The sequence below is a fragment of the Zosterops lateralis genome (assembly GCF_965231275.1).
Source record: "Zosterops lateralis genome assembly, chromosome: 8".
Taxonomy (NCBI): Eukaryota; Metazoa; Chordata; class Aves; order Passeriformes; family Zosteropidae; genus Zosterops; species Zosterops lateralis.
In genome coordinates, this window is record NC_139768.1 from 3,932,816 (window position 1) to 3,958,174 (window position 25,359).

Sequence of the window (25,359 nt, forward strand, 5' to 3'; positions counted from 1 at the left end):
AAGAATCTAGCTCTGAGCTAGTCCACAGTAAAATCTGAGATCATTTGGCCAGTAATCAACACAAGAAAAGCACAATTTGTTCTGTGGGCAGAACAAATGACAGTAACTTGCTTGACAAAGTCTGCAAAATCTGACATGTGGTATCTAAACAAAAACAACTGCGTGATAATGCTGGAATGCTTTTCAATTGTTTTCACTGCTGACCAGTAGTTAATGCATTCTATGTGAAAAAGAAGTGGTATTTTACTACACCCATAATCTTCCAAGGACACAGGCAGATGTTTTCTGTGTGGCTGTCACACTTCAGGACAACAATGTTAGTCCTTCCAGAAACAGGACTCTGTTGAGAGATATTTTACTCCTAATGTGTAGAAAAAAAATCTGTCCCTTTCAGAACATGGTCCTTTAACTTAAAGACAATCAAGTAAGGAAGTTAAACCAACAAACTCTAATTTTACACCACATAGGAAAGGACTGAGGCTCATCTGTGGTTTTGATGCTGCTAAAAACTCTGTGTTATTAATTTCATATCTATGGTAACCTGAGAGTAAGAAATGATGACAGAAAAAAGTCCTCCAACAAAATTGCCTTACATTCATTCCATCTCTGTTCCCCTCCCACCAGCAAGGAAAACATGGATTATCCTTAAGAACCACAAGCTATAGAATGAACTGGCATTACATTCCAGTTCAGTGGCCACTCAGACCACAGAGAAAGTTACAAACATTGCATATTTCCAAGTGTGATGCACACCCCTGCTCTCACACAATGCATTTCCATTCATCTGGCTGCCCTGAACTGTCCCTTCTCTGAGCCAGTCTCCTCAGCAGCTGAAATCCCTCCCAGGCCTCCCACCCAGACAGCAGCTGGTGGCAGGGCACAGAGTAGACAAGCCATACTGGTGACACAAAAGGTTCTCTTTTGTACCCAGCGTTGATATTGTCCTTTTTTATTGTCTTTTTTTTGCGACTGAAATCAACACCAGACAAAGTATGTGAAGGGAGCAGCTCTGAGCCTTTGGGCAGCTTAGGTTTGCCTGTCTCAGGAACCAGAAAGAAGGGATGACAGAGCTTTGTGTCTCTCCCTATGCCCAGGCAAGTATTCTCCATGTTCCCCTCCCTTTCCAGACAAGAGGAAAAGGAATGAGCACACCACCTGGACACCTAACTTCTTTCTCTATATCCCAGATGCCATTTAAAAAGAAAGAATCCTTTCTCTAAATCCACCCGTGTGCTCCTGTGCTCCAGCCTCTATCCCCAACCCAAACCCAGTTTTATTCACTGATGTTCCCTCTTTCTGCCCAGCAGTCTCTCTTTCACAGCAAGCTCCTCGTGTCCCTCCCATCCTCAGCTCTGTAATCCATCCTGCCTTGTGGACAAGCTCATGCACAAACAAAGCCATGGGAAATGTGCATGACCACCACAGAGGGGCTGTGGGACACATGGTGTAGCAGAACAAGATGATCCATCATTCCAGAAATCAGTGATGACTGAACCTTTTAACTGAGATGATTTTACCTTTTGAACAAAGTTCTGCAAAGCTCTCCTTGAAAAGACAGAAATTCACATTTATGTCTTTATCAACAAAGACATGCATGAAGTTTGCACCCCATTTTAATGCTTATTTTCAAATCATTATTAATTGCAAGCACTGAAAATGGTGTTTCAAACAATGAAAGTTCACAATGCTGACTGTCAGAAGCAGGAGAAGATCTTAAATCCCTCTCAACCTTTTTCCATTGCTGCACAGTCCAGCACTGTAGCTTTAAAACAGCTTCTTGGTTCATGGAGCAGCTGATGCACCACGGTGCTCATACATCACATTTTCATGTAAAAGACAGCAAATACTTTGTACCAGGACTCCTGGGGAAAGCAACATTCAGTATTTTATATTCTATTCTTTTCTCTGCTATCCAATAGCTGTAGACAGATAAAAATACCATTCACAACATAAATATTTAAAAAGCATACCAGCTGCCAATACCCTATCTTTAATCAAACTATAAACTCATATGTCAGTCTACAACAGAAGGCAGTAGTACAGAATAAAATTTTCTAGACTAATTAAAAAAAAAATACAAACCCAAAAGCAAAACCCACTGCTGTAACTTCATAAAGACCTGAATATGCAAATTCAAATCTGAATAGTGCCTTGCCAACATTCAAATGAAGAAATGCAGGATTCCACACTTTTGAATCTCAACATGCTGCTAGAGCCACACTTCTTTCAAATAGTATGTACTCCTCGAGTTATTCTCTTTGCTATGAGCTAGTCTCTTGCTAATCTACTAATTTGGTTACTTTTATGGGACTAAAGTTTCTATACACAGAAGCCAGATTTGAGAACAGCCAGAAAAAGAACCCACATCTGGTTTACTTCTTAGTATACTCAGGTTTTTAACACTTGGAACTGACTCATTTAATAAAACCTGTTATCTCACCTTCCAACTAGCATACACACTTGGCTGCCATCCAGAGTAGAACTCCACAAGCAAAGAGGTAAAAAGCAGCAGAAATAATTTAACAGTTGCTATTCCTGGTCCACGAAGCCCTTTGCAGAAGGTTCTGTTTCTCACCAAACAAATTAAACACAGGAATCCTGGGGATCAGTCAATACCAAAGCCAAAAAACTGTTCTTCTATTGCCTTGAATATTACTTGATTTACAACTACCAAGAAAGTGTTTGGTCCACGGAATTTAAGATGTATGACCTGGTTTTCTTGGTGTGTATTAGATTTCTCCACTGACATTCCCAGGACAGTGGCCAGTTTCTGGTCCTGTGCAGCACACAGGCAGGGGCTGTTTGCATGACAGTCCACACTATTCTATGGATTGCAGGCACTTGGAAGCTTGCAGCATGGGAATAAAGCATTTTTACATGCCAAAGATGAGTGGGGAGTCTTCCTTTTGATGACAACCCAAAGAAAGTTTCTAGATTTTGCCCAGTTCCAATTGGAAACACAGAGGCAGGAGAAATGGGCCCAAACAGCACTGCTAGACATTTGATAACAAGACCTTTATCAGCGATTAGCTTATTGCTAATTAGCTTCTGAAAACATGCTAGTGCTTCTGTTTTCCAAAGGTTCATTTTAAATGTTTGTACAATGGAAGAGCTTTTAATCTCTTGATTAAAGAAGCCAATTACACTGATAAATGTAAACCCAAATAAGCCAGTTACACTGATAGTGAAGTGTGTCTGTGAAGGCTCCTCAAGGCTTCTCTATCACCATTCAAGGCTCAATGTCACAGGCTTCTGGAGAAAGGGAACAGAGGTAATACTATTATCTCCTCTGAATTAATCTCCATTTCTCAATATTATCAAACACTGATCTCAAAAGAAGTCTATTTTTAATGGAGGTCTGTCTTAGAATGTGCAGTTCAGCAATCAGGTCCATTGGTCATAATCCTAAATGCATTCATTTGTGAAAATATGTAAAATTGCATCTCTTAACCTCTCTAGGCATCCTCTTCATCCACAGGGAATAGGATACTCTTGTTTCTCATACACTTAGATCTAAGGTAAACACTATGAAAAAAACAACTTCAAAGTGTTTCTCAAACAGCAACTGAGAACAAGACTTTTTTTAGGTCAGATTTTTGTTCTGTTAATATTAGAATTCTGAAAGTTTCATTATGGGTTGCTGCAAAGGAAAACAGGTACAGCAAACAAAGCTGAGAAATTTGCTGGTTTTCTCTTCATCAGCAGAACAAGTCAACTGAGCTTTGTGAAAAATAATTTGAAGTTCTCAGAAACTATCTTTGTAGTTGCAACACACACTTAGAAATCTTTTTAACTCAGTGTCATCACTCAAAGCCTGCACATAACCATGACGTGGCTGCAGCAGCTCTGCCTCATCACAATTCCAAAGCAGATTTGAATCATCACTCTGTCTTGCAACACTAGAAAAATAACATCAGTTCAGAGAAGACTTGGCCAGAGTGCTCCCTGTTGTGGATACAGCTTCCCTGCACCAGTGGTAGCAAAGAGAACATCTCCATGCAGAGCTGAAGTTGCATCCATCAGCACGTATTTGGAACTTTTTTGGCCTGCACAGCATTGAGTGTATTAAAAACCAGTAGATTCGGACTACCAAGAGTATTATTGGCTAATTAAGTGTACTTTTGCAGAAAAAAGTTTATTTAGGAAATTCCTATTTATAAAATAGAAAGCAGATTAATTTTAAATTCAAGTTAATATTATTTGTTGTCTCAAGTTACTCCAACATAGAAAAATCCTAAAACACAGTAAGAAACAAGAATTCTCAATGTTTTTTCAAATGAAAACAGTGGTATTTCACTGACTGGGCATCAGAGGCAACATAAATGCTGGGAAAGAACTTCAAACATATTTAGCAGACATTAAAATACACCATTAAGTAAAACTGTCCACAAGAAAATATATTCTAAACTTATTTAAACAGTCACCAACTTCTCTAAGGAGAGAGTACCTGAAAGGACATATCACAAAAAATTACATAGTTCAAAGTTTAGTCTACTATTTCACAAGTCTAGGAAAATAGCAGACATCATTCCCAGAAGCAAATATTGACTAATATAAAAATAGCCTGTTGAGGTAACAAGCTAGAATATTTTAGAATAAAAATGCCTATTTCTTGTAGCACGGTTTTGTGGCTAGGGTTTTGTTTATACATATGCAGTAGTTTTGAGGAAAAGAATCCTGCAAGTCAGAAAATAAAATCAGCTTATCTATACTGAGCATAAAACATGATGGTTATGTATTAAGTAACGCAGTACCATGTTTTCTCTTTTGTCCTAGAAAAAAAGAAAACCACACCAAGTTTCTCAGCCTCCAGTTTCAAATTGCACAATCCTCTAGTTTTAGTCACAAACCACTTATTACAAAATAATTACCAACTGAAGAGGATGTAAAACTTAAATTATTTGCTTCAACTGAAGCCAAATTTAAAAAAACATTTCTCTAAATAAGCAATACTAACCCAGCAACAATTTTGTGCTCTTAGGACAGTCACAGGATGTGTTCTGACTTCAGCTGATACACCAAATCTGCTATGCAAATTCAATTCACTAACAGTTTAGGACAGCTTAAGGGAGTAGTATTTCATGAACAGAATGGCATTAGCTATCCAACTGGGCTCCCATCAAAGGGGGATGCACAGGCAGTGGAGGCAGAGTGCAGAAGTACCAACCCCAGCTGGGCCTGCTTCTTACCTCTGAGTTTGGGAAAAACAGGGCTGGGGAAAAATATGCTAACATTCAAAAGCTGCCTTGTTTTGCTGGCTAAATTAGACAGCAGTATTTGCACATAAAAAACCCACAGAATACCCACACAACCCACAACTTCTGTCTGAAGAAAGATACTAACAGATATAGATAATGCCATGGCTGGCTGCTAACACACCCATATACAGCATAAAAGACTTGTCTTTCCCTATAGTCCCCATAACCCTGTATTTAGAGTTAGTGTCTTTACAGCAAAAGGAAATGAGGTTGATTTCCAAAAATAAATACTGGTGTGAACAGAGGAAGAGGTATGAAGTATAATTCTAAGGTCCTAAAACTATTTGCTTTCTTGAATGTCTGTCATTAAAGGCAGTACACCAAAAAATCAACAGCTATTTCAGTCATGGTAAAATAAAAATCCAGAGTACAAGAAATATCTAAAACAGCAATGGAAAAGCACCTGAATACTTAATGCAGAAATAAAGCACAGGACTGACTACCCCTGGAAAAAATAATAGGGTTTTAAATGAGAACTGTACTAAGAGCTGTGTTGAATTGACCCAGCTGAGTGGATTCCATGCCCTGCACCACCTTCTGGAATGAAGAAGAGTACTTGCATCAAACTTTAAATATAGTAGCTGTTAAAAGCAGAGACTTTTTGCACTATAGACCAATTACATCTTCTGAGACTGAAAGGACCAATTATTTCAAGACTAATGGTACCTTTCTCCAGCATGATTGATTAATGATACAGAAATCAGTGCTTACTCCAGAATCCCTTCTACAGTAATGGTCTTGTAACATGGTCCACCTTTTGGTTTTTAATGGCAGCATGAACTGTATTTAATGCTGTAAGTATAAAGAAGAGGTACTAGGGCAGTTTTGGATAATACTTATCTCCATTGCATGAGACCATACCTCGAAAGCCACCTGTTATGGGATTTGTCCCTACTGCATTTTTAAGGGCCTTACTAAGTGTTGAAAGTTTAACTGCTACATATGCCTTTATACTATGTGTTCTGCAATCAAACTTAGAGGCACTGAGACAAAACTGAAGAGAGAATAAAAGAACTGTTCAAGGCTGCACAGCTTAGCAAACCCTGTAACTGTACACCATGGAAGGTCTATTCAGGACACCAAGTTCCTCAGGCTCAGAACACAGTTTACCTCTCCCTCCAGTATTTCTGTGCCAACTCTGACAGAGTCAAATCCCTGAATATTAACTAAAAGTGGCATAGAGATGAGTGAAGAAAAACTACGTAGCTTCATACTGGATTGCTTAACTAGAAAGATGAATCAATTCCTCCCTCTCACTGCCATCAGTGTCACTGAAAGCCTTTCAGTTATTTAGTACCATAAGCAGCTGTGTCACACTGACTTTGGCTACAATCAGTTATGAATTCATTGGTATTTTAAGCAGATACAGCTTCTCCCATACACCTCTTGTGGTGAGCTCTTCTGAAATGCATTTGTTACTCCACTAAAGACACAAGGTAATGAAGCAGTAATATTCTCATAATCAGAAATAAAGGTTCTTATAGTGCAATTACTCTTCAAGACTCTGTTCAAGTAGGTAAAACATCCAAAAGTACAAGTACCATTAAATGCCTTTTGTGACATTCTGCTAAGGGGCTAAGAAGCATATAAACATACCTTCTACAAAATCATTTTCACTATATAGCTGCCTGTCTCCTACTCCATCATCTTCATCTTGTCCATCTTCTTCATCTGGATTATTGATAACTTCTAGGCCAGCCTCAATAACTTCCACCAATTCGTCTCGTTTATCCTTTCTAACGGGCTTCTCTTCTGGATGCCGAGTGAGCCCCATCTCCAACTGGAATACTTTCATGGATGTAAAGCTTTCAAAAGGAATGACTCCATACTCACTAGGCAGTTTGGCCCCCACGCTCACCTCAGCTTTGTCAATCTGGGAATGAAGAAACTCTAGGAGGTCATTGGATGTTTGCTCTTTGGTGCCCTGGTAGTTCATACCATTGACCTTCGGGGTCTTTTTTTCCTGCAGAGACTTCAATTTGTCACTCATTTCCTGAAGCTCTTGCTTTAGCTGGGCAATCTGACGTTTCAGACTGGTAGCTCGGTTTTGATAATGCTCTTCTTGCTCCTGCAAAAGAGCTTGGTAGTATTCTTTACCCATGCTTTCACCTACAACACCAGGCAGAGATCCATTGCCATCTGTCTGTGGAGCACACTCCAGCAAATACATGAGCAAGATTAAACTGAATAGTAAAGCAAGGCCCACCAATAGCCAACGAGTCCTGGCTTGAATTACTAAGCCTCTTCTGGGCATTCTCATATTATTTCTGTTTCCAACCCTAAAAGATATCTTGTCTGCTCTTGCTTTCCAGGGGACATCACCCTAGGCTTCAAATCTTAGAAAAAGAGAGAAAACACAACTGTAATAGCTACTACAAGTTCTGGTACCATAGCTGATGAGCAGTTTTCAAGCTCTGCCTTAATCAGGCGTCATTGCAGAGATGTAGATTTGAGGTTTCTATGTCATCCATAACCATCAGCTCCAAGTCTGGTTGACGCCATACAATTTGTTCAGGATTCCCTACCCCGAACAAAAAGAACCTGCAAAGGGGGAGGAAGATGGAAGATACCAGCACGGAATCATATTCCCATTTCCTAATTCAGCCTTAGTTGAAGGGGCTTAGCTTATTTGAAGTTTTGTGAGGGAAATCTGCAAAAGCAATTTTGTAGGCTTTGAATAGACAGCAATTTCCCTCCCCACTACATGTGAGAGCAATCTACATTTTAGCAATGGTAATCTTCATTGGCTAGTCTTGCTTTTCCTCTGGCACTTGAGTATTTTATTCCACTTCCCCTCCTTTCCTTGGAATCTGTGGTTTGAGTCAGCAAAACGAAGATAGAACCTAAAATTAAAAGAAAGGTGCATATTAGAACTATGGAGCAGACAATCATTTGAGAAACACGTGAACAAAGTTCTAATACACGCATGCAAAAGACTGCTGGTGGAAGGAGTGAGAAGGAGAGAAAGAAAAAACATTTCTTTCCTTCACATCATCCATCAGCAACTCTCTTTGACACAGTGTCTGGAAAATTGTAATATGGACAGTCCAATAAAATGCATTTGTCACACAGCTAGCCAAAGCAATAATAGTTCTTCTAGTCTCACCATGGTTTATTTCACATTTGTTGTAACTCCCCCATTCCTTCTTGGGTTTTTTGTTTTGTTTTACTCTCTGGGAACAAAAAAAAAAAAAAAAGACAGCAACAAACCCTATGCCTTTCCTACTCCTCAAAAAAGAAAAAATCCATGAACTCTTTTGAAGCAGCAGAAGCTTGCTTGCAATTTCATTTGCTTTTACTTTAAGTAAATACCTTTCAGGGTATAACTGTTCACTCATGAATAAGGTATTACAGATTTAAATATCAAAGTTCGCAGAAACCGCATTTCAGATTAAGTCAAAGTCAACAGAAATTAAAATTCAAACGCCAATCCCTGACTGATGAAAGGGATCCTGAGATTATCCACCCACTAATATTTCCATGTTCTGATATAGTTAGGCTAGCACAAAGAGGCAGTGACCACTTGCATGGGTCACATTCTTACATGACTGACCAAACCAGCCTAGAGGGAAAGGCCAGAGAAACAGATCACAGTTGTGCAAGAAAGGGATACCAAAAATCCTACTCAGCACTGAGAGTCAGCTGAATGTTTTATGGGCCTCTCCAATGACAGCATAAAAAACTAAGAAGTGAGCTCAAAGCATGTTAGTCTACCTTCAACATTAATAAAATACTTTCATTTATAATTTGCTTGTATAAAATAAGTGAAGCTCATTAAAATTTATCCAGCGACCTATTAGCTCTACATCCATTTTGCCTGTGTTATGCAATTACAGTTTGGGGGAAGTTCTGAGACTCCCAGCTTAGTTTCATTATCCTTATGAGACTAGAAAAACATTGCTCACTCCCATACTCCTTCTATATAGGTTAGAGAGACTTACCTGGCACTGCCAGCTGCCACCCAGCCCACCTTGTGCTGACCCTGCCAGTCAGGGTGCCACAACACTCCCCAAAACCCTGGCATTGTGCCTTTCTGACACTCCTCCCTTCCCATTCAGCTTCCAGCACTTGGATACTGCTCCAATGTGAATCAGGTACCCCTGAACAGTGCTATTGTCATATTCAGCACCTTCACTTGCAAGAAAGCTCCAGTTACAAGGCCTGAAGGATGAAGTGATTTATTTATACCAGCAGCAGCACTGCCTGCCACAGCTGACCCAAAGCTGGCAGGCACATCATGCATGCCTTGGAGTTGTCCAGCTGAAGCCTATAGGACTGCCTGAAGCAGTTTTCAGTATTTGTAGTGCTAAAGTCTCTGTTAATGAATAATTTACACGGATTATGTAGAAATTCTTAATGCAGCAGATTAAAGGCAATTACTCATCTGAAACCCTAGCTTTTGTAACTAATGGAAAGCTACTGGAGACTTTGATACAAAATAAGTAATACTTTATTAACTGAATGCTAGATAACATCCCTTCAAATCCAGACAAGCCAGAAGTTAGTCTCTCCTCACTTGCACAAACACAACATTATATAAATGCAAGTTGAATGCCTATAAAGAGTGATCAACACCAGATGCATCCTCAGACTGCTGACCAGTGTCCAGATGTGATGAATCAGGGGAAAGAAGAAATAAAATCTACAGGATAAAACCAGTTCACGGCAATGATACAGCATCATCCCAAGCTCTCTTTAGACAAAAATGACCATATGAGGGTTTTTTACATTTCTTACCGAATTCTTGTTCTGTTAGACTGCAAGAGGTGAAGCCACAATTAATAACATAAAGAACTTTCTTTAAGTTTCTTTAAACCTCAGTAAATGCTAAACTGTACTAAAGCAGAAGCTGGACACATCTTCAATCAGTAAAGGCATATTGAAAAATCATCTAACTATCTAACTTGCATAGAACATCAGTAAATCAAGCCTCAACTATTCTAATTGTTTTTAACTGACAAATGGATGGAGCATTAGTTCTAGCAGGCTTTTGTAGTCAATCCTTGCTGCACTAATAAATTGCCCTGTGTCCAACTTTGATGAGTCACTAAGTTTCTTTAGGTCTCATTCATGCCTTAGAAGCCAGGGAGAACAGATCTCCTGATGTGGTGTCAAGAGGACACAAAGCACCAGGAGATTAAGATCCCCTGGCGAATAGCAGGGGGCAAGTGAGAGAACTCCTGCTCTTCATACCTTTCCTCGCTGTGGCCAAACAGAGATCATTATGGTAAACACGGATTAGGGAAGTCAGCACAGCCCCTCGGGGCTCGCTGCTGGATATCGGCACATTCCTGGTCCTTCCTACATCTACAGCAGAGAGCTGCTGGTGGGGAGCCCTGCCCCGAGGGGGGCTCAGGGAACAGACACAATAAACCATTTCTGAAGCAATGAGAACTACACGAGCGGGGCTGTAAAGAGCTCACTGGTACTTTTACTTCTGGGCTCTAATTACTCCTCCATTAGCTGAAACCCTTTATCTATGGGCTAGTGACAATCCCATTAACAAGACAGCCCCTTCACAGAGACAGGCATCGCCTATTTATGTTTGACCATTTTCTGCGGCACCAGAAAGAGAAGGCGTTTTTCCCATTAGATCTTCACCGTGGCCTTTAGAGGCCAGGAATGGTTGTGCAACCAGTTATGTTGAACATTAAAATTTAAAATTGCACATGGAGAACTGAATGGGTAAGTTAGTTTGCTAAAGCAGCAAATGACTTTCTTTTTCCTTCAGTATTACTTCTGCTGAAGGAAGTCATCATAAAGGAATATGACACATTTCATCTTGAATACTTCAAAGAGTGAGTGAATGCAGTAAGAACCTTCCTTCCTTCTTATCCCATTTTATCCCATTGGAAAAGGAGGGCTTACAAGCACACTATTTCATTATCTTCTCTTTTCAGGGAAAAAAGAAAACAAAAAAGGCCTTGTTTTTGCATATTTACAACCCCGATTTGATATGAATTCGGTCTGGCACAGCCCTATTTTAGGAATTCCAGTAACTAGGCTGTAGAATATGATTACAAGAAAAAGCAGGCTGCGAAACCCCAGAACAAGCAAAAGCACATGGGATCCCAAAAATCACAATAGGGAAACTAACTGGGTTACACGGAACATTCTGAAGTTTATAAAAAAGGACAGTAAGATTACCTGGCAATAAGTAATCACACAGAAGTCCCTGGAATTTCAGTGCTTAAAGATTAAGTTCCAAAATTTAATTTTAAATTGCACATGCTGGCACTTAACTTCATATCAGTTCTTCAGAATGAATCTATTTGCAGTAGTCTGTATGATCTGCCAAGAATGAGACATCTGAGGCTTACACAATGCTCATAAAGATCTGCAGGTTTTCCAGAGGCAGCTGGTTGTTAATTCTTTCTGCATTTCCAGGGCCTTCTGTATATTCAACAATGGAAATGTTTTTGTTCCTTACAAAAAAAAGCTCATTGATTCTCTAAGCACACAAGGGAATAGACCAGCATGCTAATTAAAAATGCTTTACATTTTTTTTATTATATTAGCATTCTGGTTTTGTTCCTTGCTGCAAAGGATGAGTGCATCTTTCTGGAGTGGGGAAACATTCAGACTTGAAGCAGTGACCTAATTCAGTATGCACTTGGCTTCACACCAGACCGTGGGGACATTCCTTGTGTGAGCATGTTTTATTTTAGACATGTCATTTTCATTCAGCGTGCCCTAGACAGTCACTGTTTAGCTGCCCGTGAAATCCCAGCTAAGAGTTATTTTATTGTTCATAATTTCACCCAGATGCCACAGATATTCACTGTCTTAAAGCCTCCTCCACACACATATTTCTCTTCTTGGCGAGTTATACAATGAAAACATAAGGTCCAATCTCATCCCTTGCATATTCCCTTCTCATTCTGAAGAACAGTGTCACTGAGAACAGAATAGGATGGAATGTTACAGGAACACTGGGCACACCTTTATCTTCTCACTTGCTGAAACCAAACACAAAGCAAGCTGGGCATCTGCTGTTGCAGACAATCTTTGCATAAATCCCAGAGTGAAAAACCTCAAACCATACCTTAAGTACACATCACATCATCTCTGCTTAGACAGTCTGCTGAGGTACAGCATCAGAAAAGAATTTGTCCAGGTTTTATTACACAGTTCTAGCTGGGCCAGTACCTAAGTCGGACTTGTCAGCTATTAGGAGGGAAGAGAAAAAAAAATATCACAAGAATTAATTGCAGAAGTTCTCACTTTCTACAGAAAACTAGGCAAGAATCTCACCCTCTTTACTGACCAAAAAGAACATCTTTTTTATTATAATTCTGCCATCTTTCATCAATATGCTTTCAGCTATGGCCCTGCCTCACAAGCACACACACACATATGCAGTGCTGGATGGCACAGTAGTTAAAAGCCACTATCAATTTAAGGGAATAATCTCCATTCAACAAAACCAATAGGAAAGTGAAAATAATCACAAAATATTTTAGACCTTACCAGTTTCACACTGAATTCTGAAACATCTAAAAGTTTTCCTTGTACACATTGCAACCACTGCCCAGGGTAAATCAACCACACGTAGCAGCTTATTTCCAACTTTCTGAAAGTTCAGAGTATGACACACTGCTCCAGTTCAGCCCAACACCCCCTGAACTTCAGCTTTACTGCTCACCTTACCTGGCTGACACCAAAAGAAATTCTTCAAGCTACCTCTTGATTTTAATCAGTTTCTTTTCCTCTGCCAAAGCTGGAGTCCCGTGGGAGAAACAGAGGACAACGATGACTGAACACTGAGTATCTCACTCCATTTTTAATGAAGGACATGAGAAAAACAATGGACAGTGGTGAACTACCCACATTATGGACAGACAACAGCCTGTGATGAATTTTAAAGTGCTCGAGCATAACTGCAATAGGTAACTTCAGACATTTTAGTTTCTAAATGGGAAGGAAAAGAAAATCATGCCTCTGGAACAGGGGCCATCCTAGAACTAACAGCACACCAAGAATAAGTAGTTCAGGCACAGGAATCATAGGAAAAAATTATTTCAGTGAAGGGTGCAACAATCACAGGATTTATTACTCAAAAAAGAATATTCTCCATGCAAATGGCTTCTCTTACAAAAAGCAACACTGTTGTTTTGCCAGCAAAAATGCTGTGCTCCAAAATAAAATGAAGACCAAACCTCCACAAATTTCCACTGCCACATTAGAGACTGCAGGATACAGGGAAGATATATCAGGTTTCTTATCTCCTTTGTTTCATGTGACAGATCAACTCACTCTCAACACCAAGGAGAGATAAAATCAATAAGAAACCCTGCCTTTTCCAAGGACCAGATCCTGCTTATTAATTAAATCTTTTCAGGATAGGCAACTGAAACAACACACTTTGTACTAACTTTTAAAACACAGAAACATAGAAAAGAGTAGAGTTTCATTTTAATAGCGGTGTTCAATCATCTTAGAAATCAAGAATAATCAAGCAGGCCACGCTCTTTACAGCTTGCCCAAATCCTCTCAAAATTCTGCCTCAGTTTCAAGTTCCCTGGAATGTGTTTTTACAACAGGAACACACAGGGGGCTGCAGGAAGGACCCATCCTGCTCATGCACCACACCCCCCTTGCCTGCCCCATGTACATGGCCAAGAAATAAATCAGCTTGCCAAGAGAATAGGAAATACTGTGGGGTTTATTGCCTCTGTTTTCAGAGAAAGCAAGCAGAAGGTGATATCCAACAACCTAGAAATGGTGGTGGTTTTGCCACGACAATACTTGGAAAAAAGCAGTCATGCTGCCATCCTCAAAGGGAAGTATTAACTGTACTGTAGCGGTTTAAATACAATTCTTTCATAACCTACTGTGAAATAACAAGGAAAAAGAGCAACCTTTTGCTGAAGCAGTTTTATCTCCTATAAGTGAGGGAAGCACGCAAGTTATCGCTTGTCCTGGCATTTGTTGTTCCTAAACAAAACCAAATCCATTACATAGTTAAGTGGACAAATGAAAGAACAGTATTATTCACATTATTTACTTTATAACTAATCCAAAGTAAGCAATGAGCTTATGAATAGACGTCCTGCTTTGACTTCAGTGAATCCAAAGCAAGTCTAGTTGTCTGGAAAATGCTGAATTAAAACTGAAACTTGAAGCCCAGCCAGCTACACCTCAACAACACTGGTCAGTATTATTCCATTTCAGATAAAGCCAACTTTAAAAGGAAACAAAAGTCAACTCATACTCACTTTATTGTTTTTATGGAGAGAGACATCTGCTTGGCAAGAAAAACTAGGTTAAATGTCCTAGGTAGGACCAGCTGAAAGAGTTTCATTTGCTTGCTTAAAATTATTATTTAGCAGCTATCATGACAGGCTCTTCTACCTTCAGCTTTCACAGGACAGCAGCTTTTCTGCATGACACAACTTTTCCTATCACTTGTATTATTCAGCTTGTGGGTTTCTGCACTGCTGTTGGTGCTATTCCTCTTTTTAAATTTGGCAATAAAACCACAAACTCCAAGTTTGGTGAGGCATGTTTTCTTCCCCTTATTGTCAGGGAATTAAAGGGACAGCAGTTTTATATGACTACACTTACTGTGCCTGCTTTGTTGGTTGCTAGAGTTCAACCTAGAAATAAGAACAGAAGGATGAAAGCTGCCTTAGCAGAGTTATCAGGGAAGATCTTTCTCCTGGTATTCCCAACATCTTGTCAGTAATGTTGTTTTTTCACATGAACATCAGGCAAGAACCCGGCCTACTTTTACAACAGGCTTTGTTAAACCCTTATTAAGGACACAGTTCCCATAAGGGGTTGGAAAAATTTTAACAAAGCAGCATTTGGGTTCCTGGGCCAGGGCACAACACCTGAGCAATACCCAGCAGTCTGTCCACTGAAAGGTGGCAGAGCCTCCCAACAGCCTGTGTTACACTGCACACACAGGGAAGGGAAAAAAGACTGCGGAGGACAGCTGAAGCAAAACTAAATCACATTTCTTACAGCAACTGCAGCCTTTCTTCAAGGATGCACAGTACTCTCTATCAGACCACATGCTGGGAGATGTTTATACTTCTTTCTGTAGCTGCAGCAAGAGGCAGAAATTAAGATGCCCAGCAGTCTTCAAAAAACCATTGCTCTAAGCAGGGCTTTTTTTGCACAGAAAACAGCCTGTTTTAGAAGGACAGAAAAGCAGTTACACTTAGCAACACAGCATCACCTTGAATCAAACTGAATGGGAAAGGTGAAATAGTCTCTAAGCATCCAAGTGTCTAAACAACAGAAGGCCCCAGTTAAATATTTCCCCCACAAAAGATGAGCATGCTCCCTCAAATGCAACAGTAAAACTGATCCCAGCTCACAGCATTGGCACAGCACATCTACATTTTCACTGATGCCACGTTCCATTTATTAAAACCAATCAGGGAGAATGACTGCAGTCACACACTGTGGAATGGCAGCTGGCAAAACCAAAGAGATGAAAATAATGTGGTTTTCTTACAACTGCTCCACCTGAGTTCCACATCTCACTACATTCTCAGAATGAAGTTGCCTTCTGTTTTCTCAGATCTGCCATCTACTTCTCTATATATGCAGATCAAGATAACACAGCTACTGTAACCGAGGCATAGTGAAAATATAAATGTCAACCTTGCTCAATGTAAACTCTTGAGCAGTTTTTAAAGGATAATTGTCATTTAAGTTCATACACAGAACCAGTGGAAGACTGTTCTCACTGTGGGAGATAAGAATAAAGGTCATGCATTCAGTTTCCTCATACTGTAAAGCAAATCTGAAAATGTGGTAGAGCAAAACAGATTCCCCCTGACGCCCTCACAGGTGGTTCTCACATGGAGATTTCTTTTTCTTAACTTATGAAAAAAGAGATGGAAAAGGCCAGTCCATACCAGAGCATTCTTTCTAACAGTTGCACAGCAAATTGGCCAGCATATAAAAAAAGTTAGTGACTTAATAATGTGGAGGAGTTAACTTTTTTCCCCATTTTTAATTTTTTTTTCTATGGTAAGAGTGCCACTGTTTTCAAAGATGTAACATTTCAGACTATGATGCAGCTGTAGCAGTAGAAGTGAAAACAGAGAGAAGTTAAGTTCCCAAGTGTATCCAAATTTCTTTAAAATACTTTCAAACTTCTATTAATATCCATTTGAAAACAGAAATATTTATAGGAAATTGATTCAAATTTAATAAAAAAGTTCTGTTGGACAACTATGCATCATCACAGCAATAGTCTCACTGAAGTTATGATTTATCGCCAATTTTTTTGAGGGTTACTTGGATCAGGGACTATTTGTACCTAAGTCTCCTCAGCAGAAGTTTGAAGACTTCTGAAGTGACCTCTGAAAGACATCTCTGTGCATTTTGCCCAAGTGGCAGTTTGGCCTGAGAGTTTTAAAATAACAAAACCCAGTTTAAAACGCTACTTGATCCAGAAATTTTGAGAAAATGCTGCTCTGAAAAATCAATCACCTTCAAGTTTTTTTTAAATAAAACTGTATCAGCTAGCTTAAATTCACATGTGGTTTCCAAAACTGTGCTCACTTTGCTATTCTTCAGTCCACAGTCAAAGACGTAAGGAGGAACACAAACTAAAAATGTTTTCAGAAAGAGTAAAACTCAGCATAGTAGTTCAGGTTCTGCTTTCAGCACAACACGTCAGCCATGAATATGTCACCAGCCAGAAAGCTGGATGCCAAATAATTGAGAAACATCTGGTGCATTCCAGAAGCACAGCTTATGTCATCTGTAATTTTTCAGTTTGGCATTATAACTAAGCATTAATTTACTCTTAAAGGACTATCAATACCAAGCTTCAGCGGAAGCAGAAAAGCCAGCAGCTTGTCAGAACTATCTACTGATATTTTCCTTGTATTGGAAAAGTTACCAGCATGAACTGGAAACACCAAACACTGAACACTTTGCATTATGCTGCTCCACCTCTCTTGTTTCGTTTTTCAAGTCTCTGCAGTCAGTCTTTGGAGCACTTGAACCACCTTTCCTCCCCTTTTCTTCAGGAAGAGATCACTGTGGTTTGAAGGGGAGAGAAGCCAAGGGTTTTTGCAAACCTCTGCTAAGTTTTTGCAGGTTCCTTGCACTCTTCTTTTGTTGTGTTCATATTTCACTACTTTTTTTTTATTCTAACTTTTTTTGCTTGTTTTGCTTCACAAGCGGGGACATAGAGCTTGTTACCACAGACACTTGTCAGAAGTGCCATATTTTAACACACTGTTCTACCAGCAACAACTTCTACTACACTCTTTGAACACTGGTTTAAAGTTGGTTTTTGTCCTTCCCTCTCTGTCCTCTCACACAGCTGATTTAAATCCCTATCATATCCATCTAATAGAAGCTCAGGACATTAAACTAAGAAGGAATTCTGAAGAGTTAAATGCAAAAGAATTCAAAAACACTGGATTATGTCCAAAAATCTAATTGAAAAAATCCAACATAAAGAAACATGCGTAGCACTTCATAGCAGAATCTAAAACAGTATTTTGTATGTTAACAGTACTTTGGATATAATACTGAATAATACTGTACAAAATACAAGCACAAACAGTATTTTGGATGTTAACTCTCAGTCCTTTGCCAAACCCTGGGGGCACTGGGGCAAAGTCTGCCCTGCAGAGGCATCTTACTGGAGCTGGGAATAAACCTGCCAGCCTCTGTCCAGCCAGCACCAACTACAACCGATACTCATCCTCCTGCTCCACAAATTGTATCTCTCTTCTTCAGAAGACTTCTACAAGTATCAGGAACTCACAAAGCACATGAAAGAAGGATTAATCTACTGCCACTCAGCAGTCTTAATTTTCACTCTACCAGAGCGCAAGACGTGCAAGGCATCTGCTGCCCCTGGGGCTGTGAGCAGCATCAACAGTGCTGACAAGTGCCATCCCTTTTGACACCACTGCCTGGGGAAGCCTTTAAGAGACAGCAGAAGTGCTACCACCTGTCATCTGAAAGCTGTCACCCACAACACTCTTACAGGACAGATTTTATGTCACAGAAACTCGTGACTTAGCCTCAGTTCACTCTGAACGGTGCTCAAGACCAGCATTTTGTGTTTTCACAGTGTGCTTAAAACACACCCAAAGCTCATTTACATCATTTCCTCTGCTTTAATTTAGCAGTGCTCCCAATAAGCTTCGATTGCTTCCTGTGCATTGCTGCTCAACACCTGCCCCTGCAGCAGCAATGCAAACTCCACCCAGAGCTCTCTAAGTCTTATTTCTGCTGTTTCTACAGAGAAGATGCAAACACCACACAGGAACATTGGGGTAGCAGAAAATCTGCCTGGTTACCGACCTGGCTGCAACTGACTATCACACACAACACCCTGCAAACACAATGCACAGAGTTAGCTCAGAACCTCAGCCATCAGCTTTAAATTTTCATGTCTTCCTGCAATTACACACCTGAAAGCAAGAAACCGTCCTTCCACGTCTCTGGCAACCGGCATCGGAAAAACTATCAGGGCCTCTTTCTTTACACGATTAACTGGGATTAGTCAATTCAAAACTACTGTAGATTCATAAACAACTTTTTGGAGAAGTCAGGTGTCTTATAAATTTGGCCTTCTATGAAAGCACTCGTCTACTGTCTCGACAAAAAGCACTATTAACAGTGCAGACACACTAACCTCATTTTGTGGTGGATGCTCATTTGACAAAGTTAAATACAAGAAGCAGGTGTCTACATAAAAGACACATCATCTGTTCAGCAATTTTACTTGAAAATACAATCACTGCAAGCATTGTATTTCTAAGCCACTTTTAACTCCTACATGGTCTGTACTGCATTATTTTAAGTCGGAAGATGTAAGAACCAGCCTTGAGCTACATTCAGCAAAAGGAGATGACTGCTGCCAATGATGTATGTGGGTAGGACACATCTCCAGAGGATCTGTTAGCCATGAGAGAATTTTACTTCTGCTCTACAACTGGCATATCTGTTTACTTGAACAGAAATTCCCTCCAGTATGCCAGAGACAAGTAAAATTACTTTCCCTAGTTTTTGGGAGAACAAGTGCTGAAAGTGTCTGCCCACCAAACCCTCCCCCAGCGTCAGCCCAGCCATCCCTACTCTGCTGAAACAGCTACAGCACTTCCATCCTGCACACTTTTTCTTTAGCTGCCAAGTGTGTACTTGTACTCCCACAGGAAAACATTCTTACCCCTCCATCTATTGAAGCAATGGACATTTCTGGTTGTAGTAGAGGAGCTGACAGGACACTCACTTTTGACAGCAGGATGCGTATGGTGAGCGATCCGTGTGCTTTCCAGACAGCTGCCCCTCAGTGACATCCCTACCAGAAAGCCCAGCACCAAAAGAGAAGGATCCTCTGCCAGGAGCTGCCTCACCAGTGAAACACCACCATTTAGTATAGGGAAGAACAAAAGCCAGCCATACCTGCCCTTTATTTACCACTCACTTACTTCACCAAGTCAAAGAATTAAAGGGGGGGAAAGGCTGAAGAAAAACAAAGGCAGCTCTGCCCCTGCTGTCAAATGCTCCTCCCCAAGGAGACAAGGACACCCTCCACTGCAGGCTGGGCAGGGAGATGGGCTCCAGACCAAAACCCTCCCAGGAACACAGCAAGGGCCAAAGGAGGCAATCAGAACCAAGAGCACTGGCTGGAAAGCACCTACACTGCAGGCAGCCAGTAATCAGCAAACAGACCAATCACTACAGTCACTTTTTATTACAGTTGGAGATGGTTGTCAGGAAATAGATTGAAAAAGTACATAAAAGATTTCCTCAAGATAGTTTCCTCACTTCACTCTGAAACACCAACTGGGTTGATGCTCTTTCCAGAGCTCACACTTGCACTCACAGCTTGAAATAACTTGTCAGTTTTATCAACTTGCTTTTAGAAGATTTGGTGTGAGAATGGAAAGAGCCTTTAAAAACAAATAAGGTACAGCAGAGATTGTTCCAAGATATTATCCCAGCACACCCCATTCAGAAATAATTGTGGAGCAAGCAGCTCCTGCCAGCTTTACCCTAACCCAGAGCTGCAGCACAGACAGCCCAGTGCCAGCAGAGAGAGTGCAAGCTTCTCACTAATATTTTTGTATGCCATGTTTCCACATGCAGCACCTTCAAGGATTAGGGAAAAAAAAAAAATCATTCTCTTTTTCCCTTGAATGTCTCTCATCTTTAGTGACTACATACAGTTTGCAAAGATTTTTAGAACAAAGTTCCTTTTTAAAACAAAGTTTCTCAGCTAGCAGTGACCATCAGAATCACCAATTTAGACCACAAACACCACGAAGTATTAGATACCCAAGAAATACTAAGCTGAATGACTTCCCTGTCTACATTTTTAGGTACACACAAAATACCTGAAGCCTTACAATAATTTTTTTTTTTTTAAAAGGCCTGGATAAAAGCAGAAGCAGGCTGCACCTAAAATGGGCCTTTAAACCAGGGTCTAAAACAGTACCCTGTTCAGCTCCTTTTGGACCATGATTGGAGGGCTGTAACTTGCAGAATTTTTCCTACCCTCAAAAAAAATTTCAAAGAGCTTAATAAAAAAGAAATTAAAGGTATTAAAGTAATTGCACCCTTTCAGATTTTTTTTAATGAGCTATAATATTAATGGATGCTTTTCTGAATGATTTTCTAATCATCATTCAGAATGAAACTGTTCTGGCAGACAGTAAGAAGTTCCCTTCCACAAATTCTTCTTACAAGTTGTGGTTCTAACTCAGAAATAAAACTATATTCCTATTCCCTTCCAAAAGCATTCTTTTTCTTTTATAAACATCTTGTGAGTTCTGGTCTCATTTCCCCATTTCCAGCACTAAGCTTAAAAGATCAAAGTTAGATACGCAGATAAAGCACAGTTATTTGTGGTTTGGTCTATTTAAAAAAAAACAACATGCTCCTGAAGATATTTTCTACCCATTGTGCCCTTTGAGAATGATATTTATTTTTTTAAAAAGAAAGTCTTGTACTCTTGAAACTCCTGCCTATCTTTTACATTATTTCTCCAGAAGCGAAATTATTATTATGGCCTTTCCCCATACTTTTATTCTGGAGGGCTGATCCTTTAGAGGGTAGATGGGCTAACAAAAAGCCAAGGACATTATCAGCTCCAGCACTTATCCAGAGCCTGACTTTGATCCCACCTCTGTGATCCCGTTTCCGCATTATTTAAGGAGAAAATACTGCAAGTCATGAAGCTTGCTTCATAATGACAGGGCTGCTTCAGAGACAAGAAAAATATTGTGCAATTTGTTTTCTGCAGAGAAAAAAAACTGACCTCATATTTCTCATACCCGCCCTCCAGGGAGGTTAGTTTTATCTCTCGTAAAAGTTCAGGTGATTCTGATGGATTTTTTTTTTATAAAGAGCTCCACAGAATATTTCTGGCAAGCGTGAAGTGGCGGACTGTGACGCAGGGGTTGGAATTTTTGTGCCAAATATGCTTGTGGTAACAGTCTACAGCTATTTACTATTTAACTATGCCCTCAGATGATGTTTCTCACTGACTTGGGAAGACCCATATCCTGGGGTTGGAACATAAAAGCAAAGCATTTAAATTCAAGAGTAATTTGGTGCAACTTCTACCACAATGTAGCAGCTGTACCAGCAGGTTTGGGGGTTCCTTTATTTCCTTTATTCCTTCCTTCCTTAAGCCTGAGAAAGATGCTGAAACAAAGTCATGGGAGCAAGCTGGAAAAGAACTATTCAAGATCAATTAATTTTAATCAGACTGAAGTTTTCACACGTTTTCTCCATCAACAGACAAGCTAATGAATATCTACTTGGGCTGTACAGTCATGTACTTCAACAACCCCTGTTCTTCCCATGTTCAGCTGCTGCTGGTTCAAGACAATGGTGCTGTAGCAATGCTCAGCGTGGGTCTCCTGATGTTTCTGATAAGGATTTACTGGCAGAGCCTCCTATAAAAGCCTCAGGGTGTTACTGAGGCTCGTAGTTAACACCCCCCCTGAAAAACACATCTACCTCCACGACAGCTACTGGGAATATTTCCAAACTGCTGTCTTTGGTGCTCCTTGAGAGCCCACTATCTAGCTAATAAACAAAGGAAAATCAGAAGTTTCCTGCAAACACACTAAAGCTAGATAAGAACTTGCAGCTAGTAAATGCTGGAAAAGAAGAAACTGTCCTAGGAGGCCTGGCATTGCAGTCTCCAAGGAAAACAAAAAAAAAAAAAAGGGGGAAAAAAAAAAGGTGTTTTTACTGTATGACCTTAACCTGAGAGATACTGACTCAGTGTTGAAACAACCTCTCTTTTCTGCAGATCTTCTGAGCCACCCATGAGAAGAGAATGAAGTTATCTTATCCATCATCTACAAGTTTAACAGAAGAGATCAGTGTCTCAATTTCCACCTGACAGAGGGGCCGAAGGGAAAGAAACCACAAACAAACAACAAAACAACGGAATAAAGTAAACACTGACTACACTCCGCTGAAAACACGTACTATCAAGTCTAAACTTCCACATCCTTAGGTTTAAAATTGCAAATTTCAACACCCCTCCCCCGTTCCTGCTCCAGCATTTCTGAATTAATTGCCTGGTGGCAATTACACAATTTATTTTTACGCTCAACACCAAAACGGTTCCAACTATCACACTGAGAGAGCACAGAATCCACCGAGCAAAAACGCGCCTGACAAAGACCAACAGATACAAGCCAGAGCTTAAACAATGCTCAACATTTCACTGAGGACAACTGAGCACCTTCACCATCATTTCCCCTATTTTGGGAGAGGCTGGGGGAAAGAATAGGGATTTCTGGCAGCCTCAAAAAGCCCAAAGAGCCCCTCAGAGCCCCGGCCCGGCCCTCCTGCCGCCCGCGGCTGCACCAAGGCGCTCACAGCACGCCCACGGCCAGCCACACACACAATGGAAACGCACCCGTGAGGGACACATTCCTTTTATTGTTGAGACATGGGCTGCCGTACAGCCCGGTGTGTCAGGCCCCCCTCCCCAGAGTGGTCGGGGCAGGCCGGCTGGGTGCGGGCCGGGACAGGGGGCCGGGCCGGCCGCGGGGTCGCTGAGGGCTCTGGGGGGCTGCAAGGCACATTCTGCCGGCAGCGGGGAGGGGCAGCGGGGCTGGTGAGGGGCAGCGGAGGGGCGCGGAGCCGCCGTACTCACCGCGCGGGCCGGCGCCGAGCCCCGGCTGCACTTCCTGCCGGCTCGGAAATGAGCGGGCGGGACCCTCCGCCGCGCCGCTTAAAGGGGACGGGCCCGCCGCCCCCGACCGCCCCCGGGGCGGGGCCGGAGCGGGTCCCCCGCACAGCGAGTCCCGCGGGGGAAGCGGGGCGGGCCTGGGGACCGAGCGACCCCCCTCACTCCGCCCTGCGGCGCCTTCGCTCTCCGCTCCCCTGAGGCGGGGCTGCGCTCCCATGAGCGGCCCCCAGTCCGTGTCTGAGGGCCAGAGCCGGGAGTATGTCCGTGTCCCCTCCGCAGCTGTGCCGGCAGCGCCCCCCGGGCCCCTCAGCGCTCCCCGGGCCCCTCAGCGCCGCGGCCACACCGAGAGCGCCCGGAGCCCGCCCGGACACCCGGCCCTGGCCCGGGAGCGGCCCCGGCACTGCCCGAGAACACTCCGCACACTCCGCACACTCCGCTCTGCAGCCCCGCGGCTCCGGGCCTCGCAGGGGTCCGGCAACAGCACAGGGATGCTGATTTCTCCAGTGTTAGCAAAACCATGTCTCCTGGGTTGTAGTGTAGGATGTACACAAAGTATTTATTCCATCCCCATGAGCTGTTGGAACCAGCTGGGGCAGTGTTTTCCCAGGCCCCTCCTTTGGGCTCTTCTGCTCATGGCCCATCAATGCCTTGCCCAGGACTCACAGGGAACTCCCTCCAGGAGCTCTCTCTGTTTAATGGGCCATCAAGGAGCCACTGCACGACTCCTCATCCCATTGGGAGATGCTCCCAATGCCCAGGGGGAGGAGCCAAGCATTCCCACCTGGAGAGAATCTGGGATTTGGGACAGGACAAGCAGCCCTGAGCCACTGGATTCCCAGAGGAGCAGAGCTCCCAGACCTTTCTGTGGGATCACTGCTTCAGGAAGAGCCCCTCACCTGGACTGCTCCCCCCACCCTGCTCAGGTTGTATTCTGACTCTGTCAGTGCTCTTTTGTGTTATTGCATTTATTTTACTTTATTTTTACCTTTTTACCTTTCTTCTTATTAAATTGTATTTCTGACTTGGAGCCTCTCACTCATTTCGCTTTCAAACCACGACACCATGACATTGTGATGTAGCCTTTGTGGTTGGTGGAAAGGATTTGCCAATAATTATTTTCTACTTATCTAAGTATTTATGTACAGTTCTGTACTTAGAGAAGAACATTTCATTACACATTTTCTTTCTTTTTTTTTTCCTTTTTTTCCCCTTTATTTTTTTTCCTTTTTTTTTTTTTTTTTTTATTTTTTTACTTTATTTTTTTATTCTTATTATTATTTTTCTGCAGGGCTTGACCTGAAAACAAGCCAGGCTTAGGAACTCACACAGCTTCCAGCCATGTACATGAACTGCCTGTAGCAGTTTAAAAGGGTAAAGCTCAGGAACCAGGTAAGGTAGGAATGTTCTTCCACAACTACGTACCAAATGTTTCTGGTGCTGCTGATCAAAAGCAGAGTCAGAGAAAGCCAGTAAAAAATGTACAGGCCTGCACCCTCTAACTTGACATCTCTGTGCTGGATTGCCTGTGAGTGCTCACCTGCCTCAAAGGGCTTTACAGAATAGAGCCCCAATGGTCTGGGCAGCAGAGGCTGCATCCCTGGTCACATTCCTGCTCTGTCCATGTCTGTCCCCATTTAGCACAGAGCAGCCCTTTGTCTTCAGGCAGGCAGAAATCCATTTGTTGATACACAGCTACATCACACAGCATGGGAGAGGCCTCTGTTCAGATCTGTTCAGTCTAGATTTCAAGCCCTCAGACAGCAGAGGCCTTTCCAGGGAATACCTTAAATGAACAGGGAAAAGACACTTGGCTGGTGTGGCCATCCATCCATCCATCCATCCATCCATCCATCCAGGCACTTTCCTATCCATTAAAACTTGTCACAATGCTAGATCATCATTTCAGGTATTCCTCAAAATATATACTTGGAAAGTATATTCATAGAA

General features: G+C 41.6%; 1 protein-coding gene across 2 annotated transcripts in view; it reads right to left on the reverse strand.

Moving 5' to 3' along the window:
* The window catches only part of CSGALNACT2 (chondroitin sulfate N-acetylgalactosaminyltransferase 2), a 32,668-nt gene extending 9,252 nt beyond the window's left edge, over positions 1–23,416 (reverse strand). The window contains exons 1-3 of one of the 2 annotated variants that reach the window (XM_083866215.1): positions 23,377–23,401; positions 12,304–12,425; positions 6,855–8,101 (exon numbers count right to left, since the gene is read on the reverse strand). In XM_083866215.1, the coding sequence (XP_083722341.1) occupies positions 6,855–7,518 (664 nt within the window). In that variant the 5' untranslated portion in view covers positions 7,519–8,101; positions 12,304–12,425; positions 23,377–23,401. Of the gene's footprint in view, positions 1–6,854; positions 8,102–12,303; positions 12,426–23,376 lie in introns of both variants that reach the window. The other variant, XM_083866214.1, reaches the window with a different exon arrangement.
* Between the last annotated feature and the right edge of the window lie 1,943 nt (positions 23,417–25,359).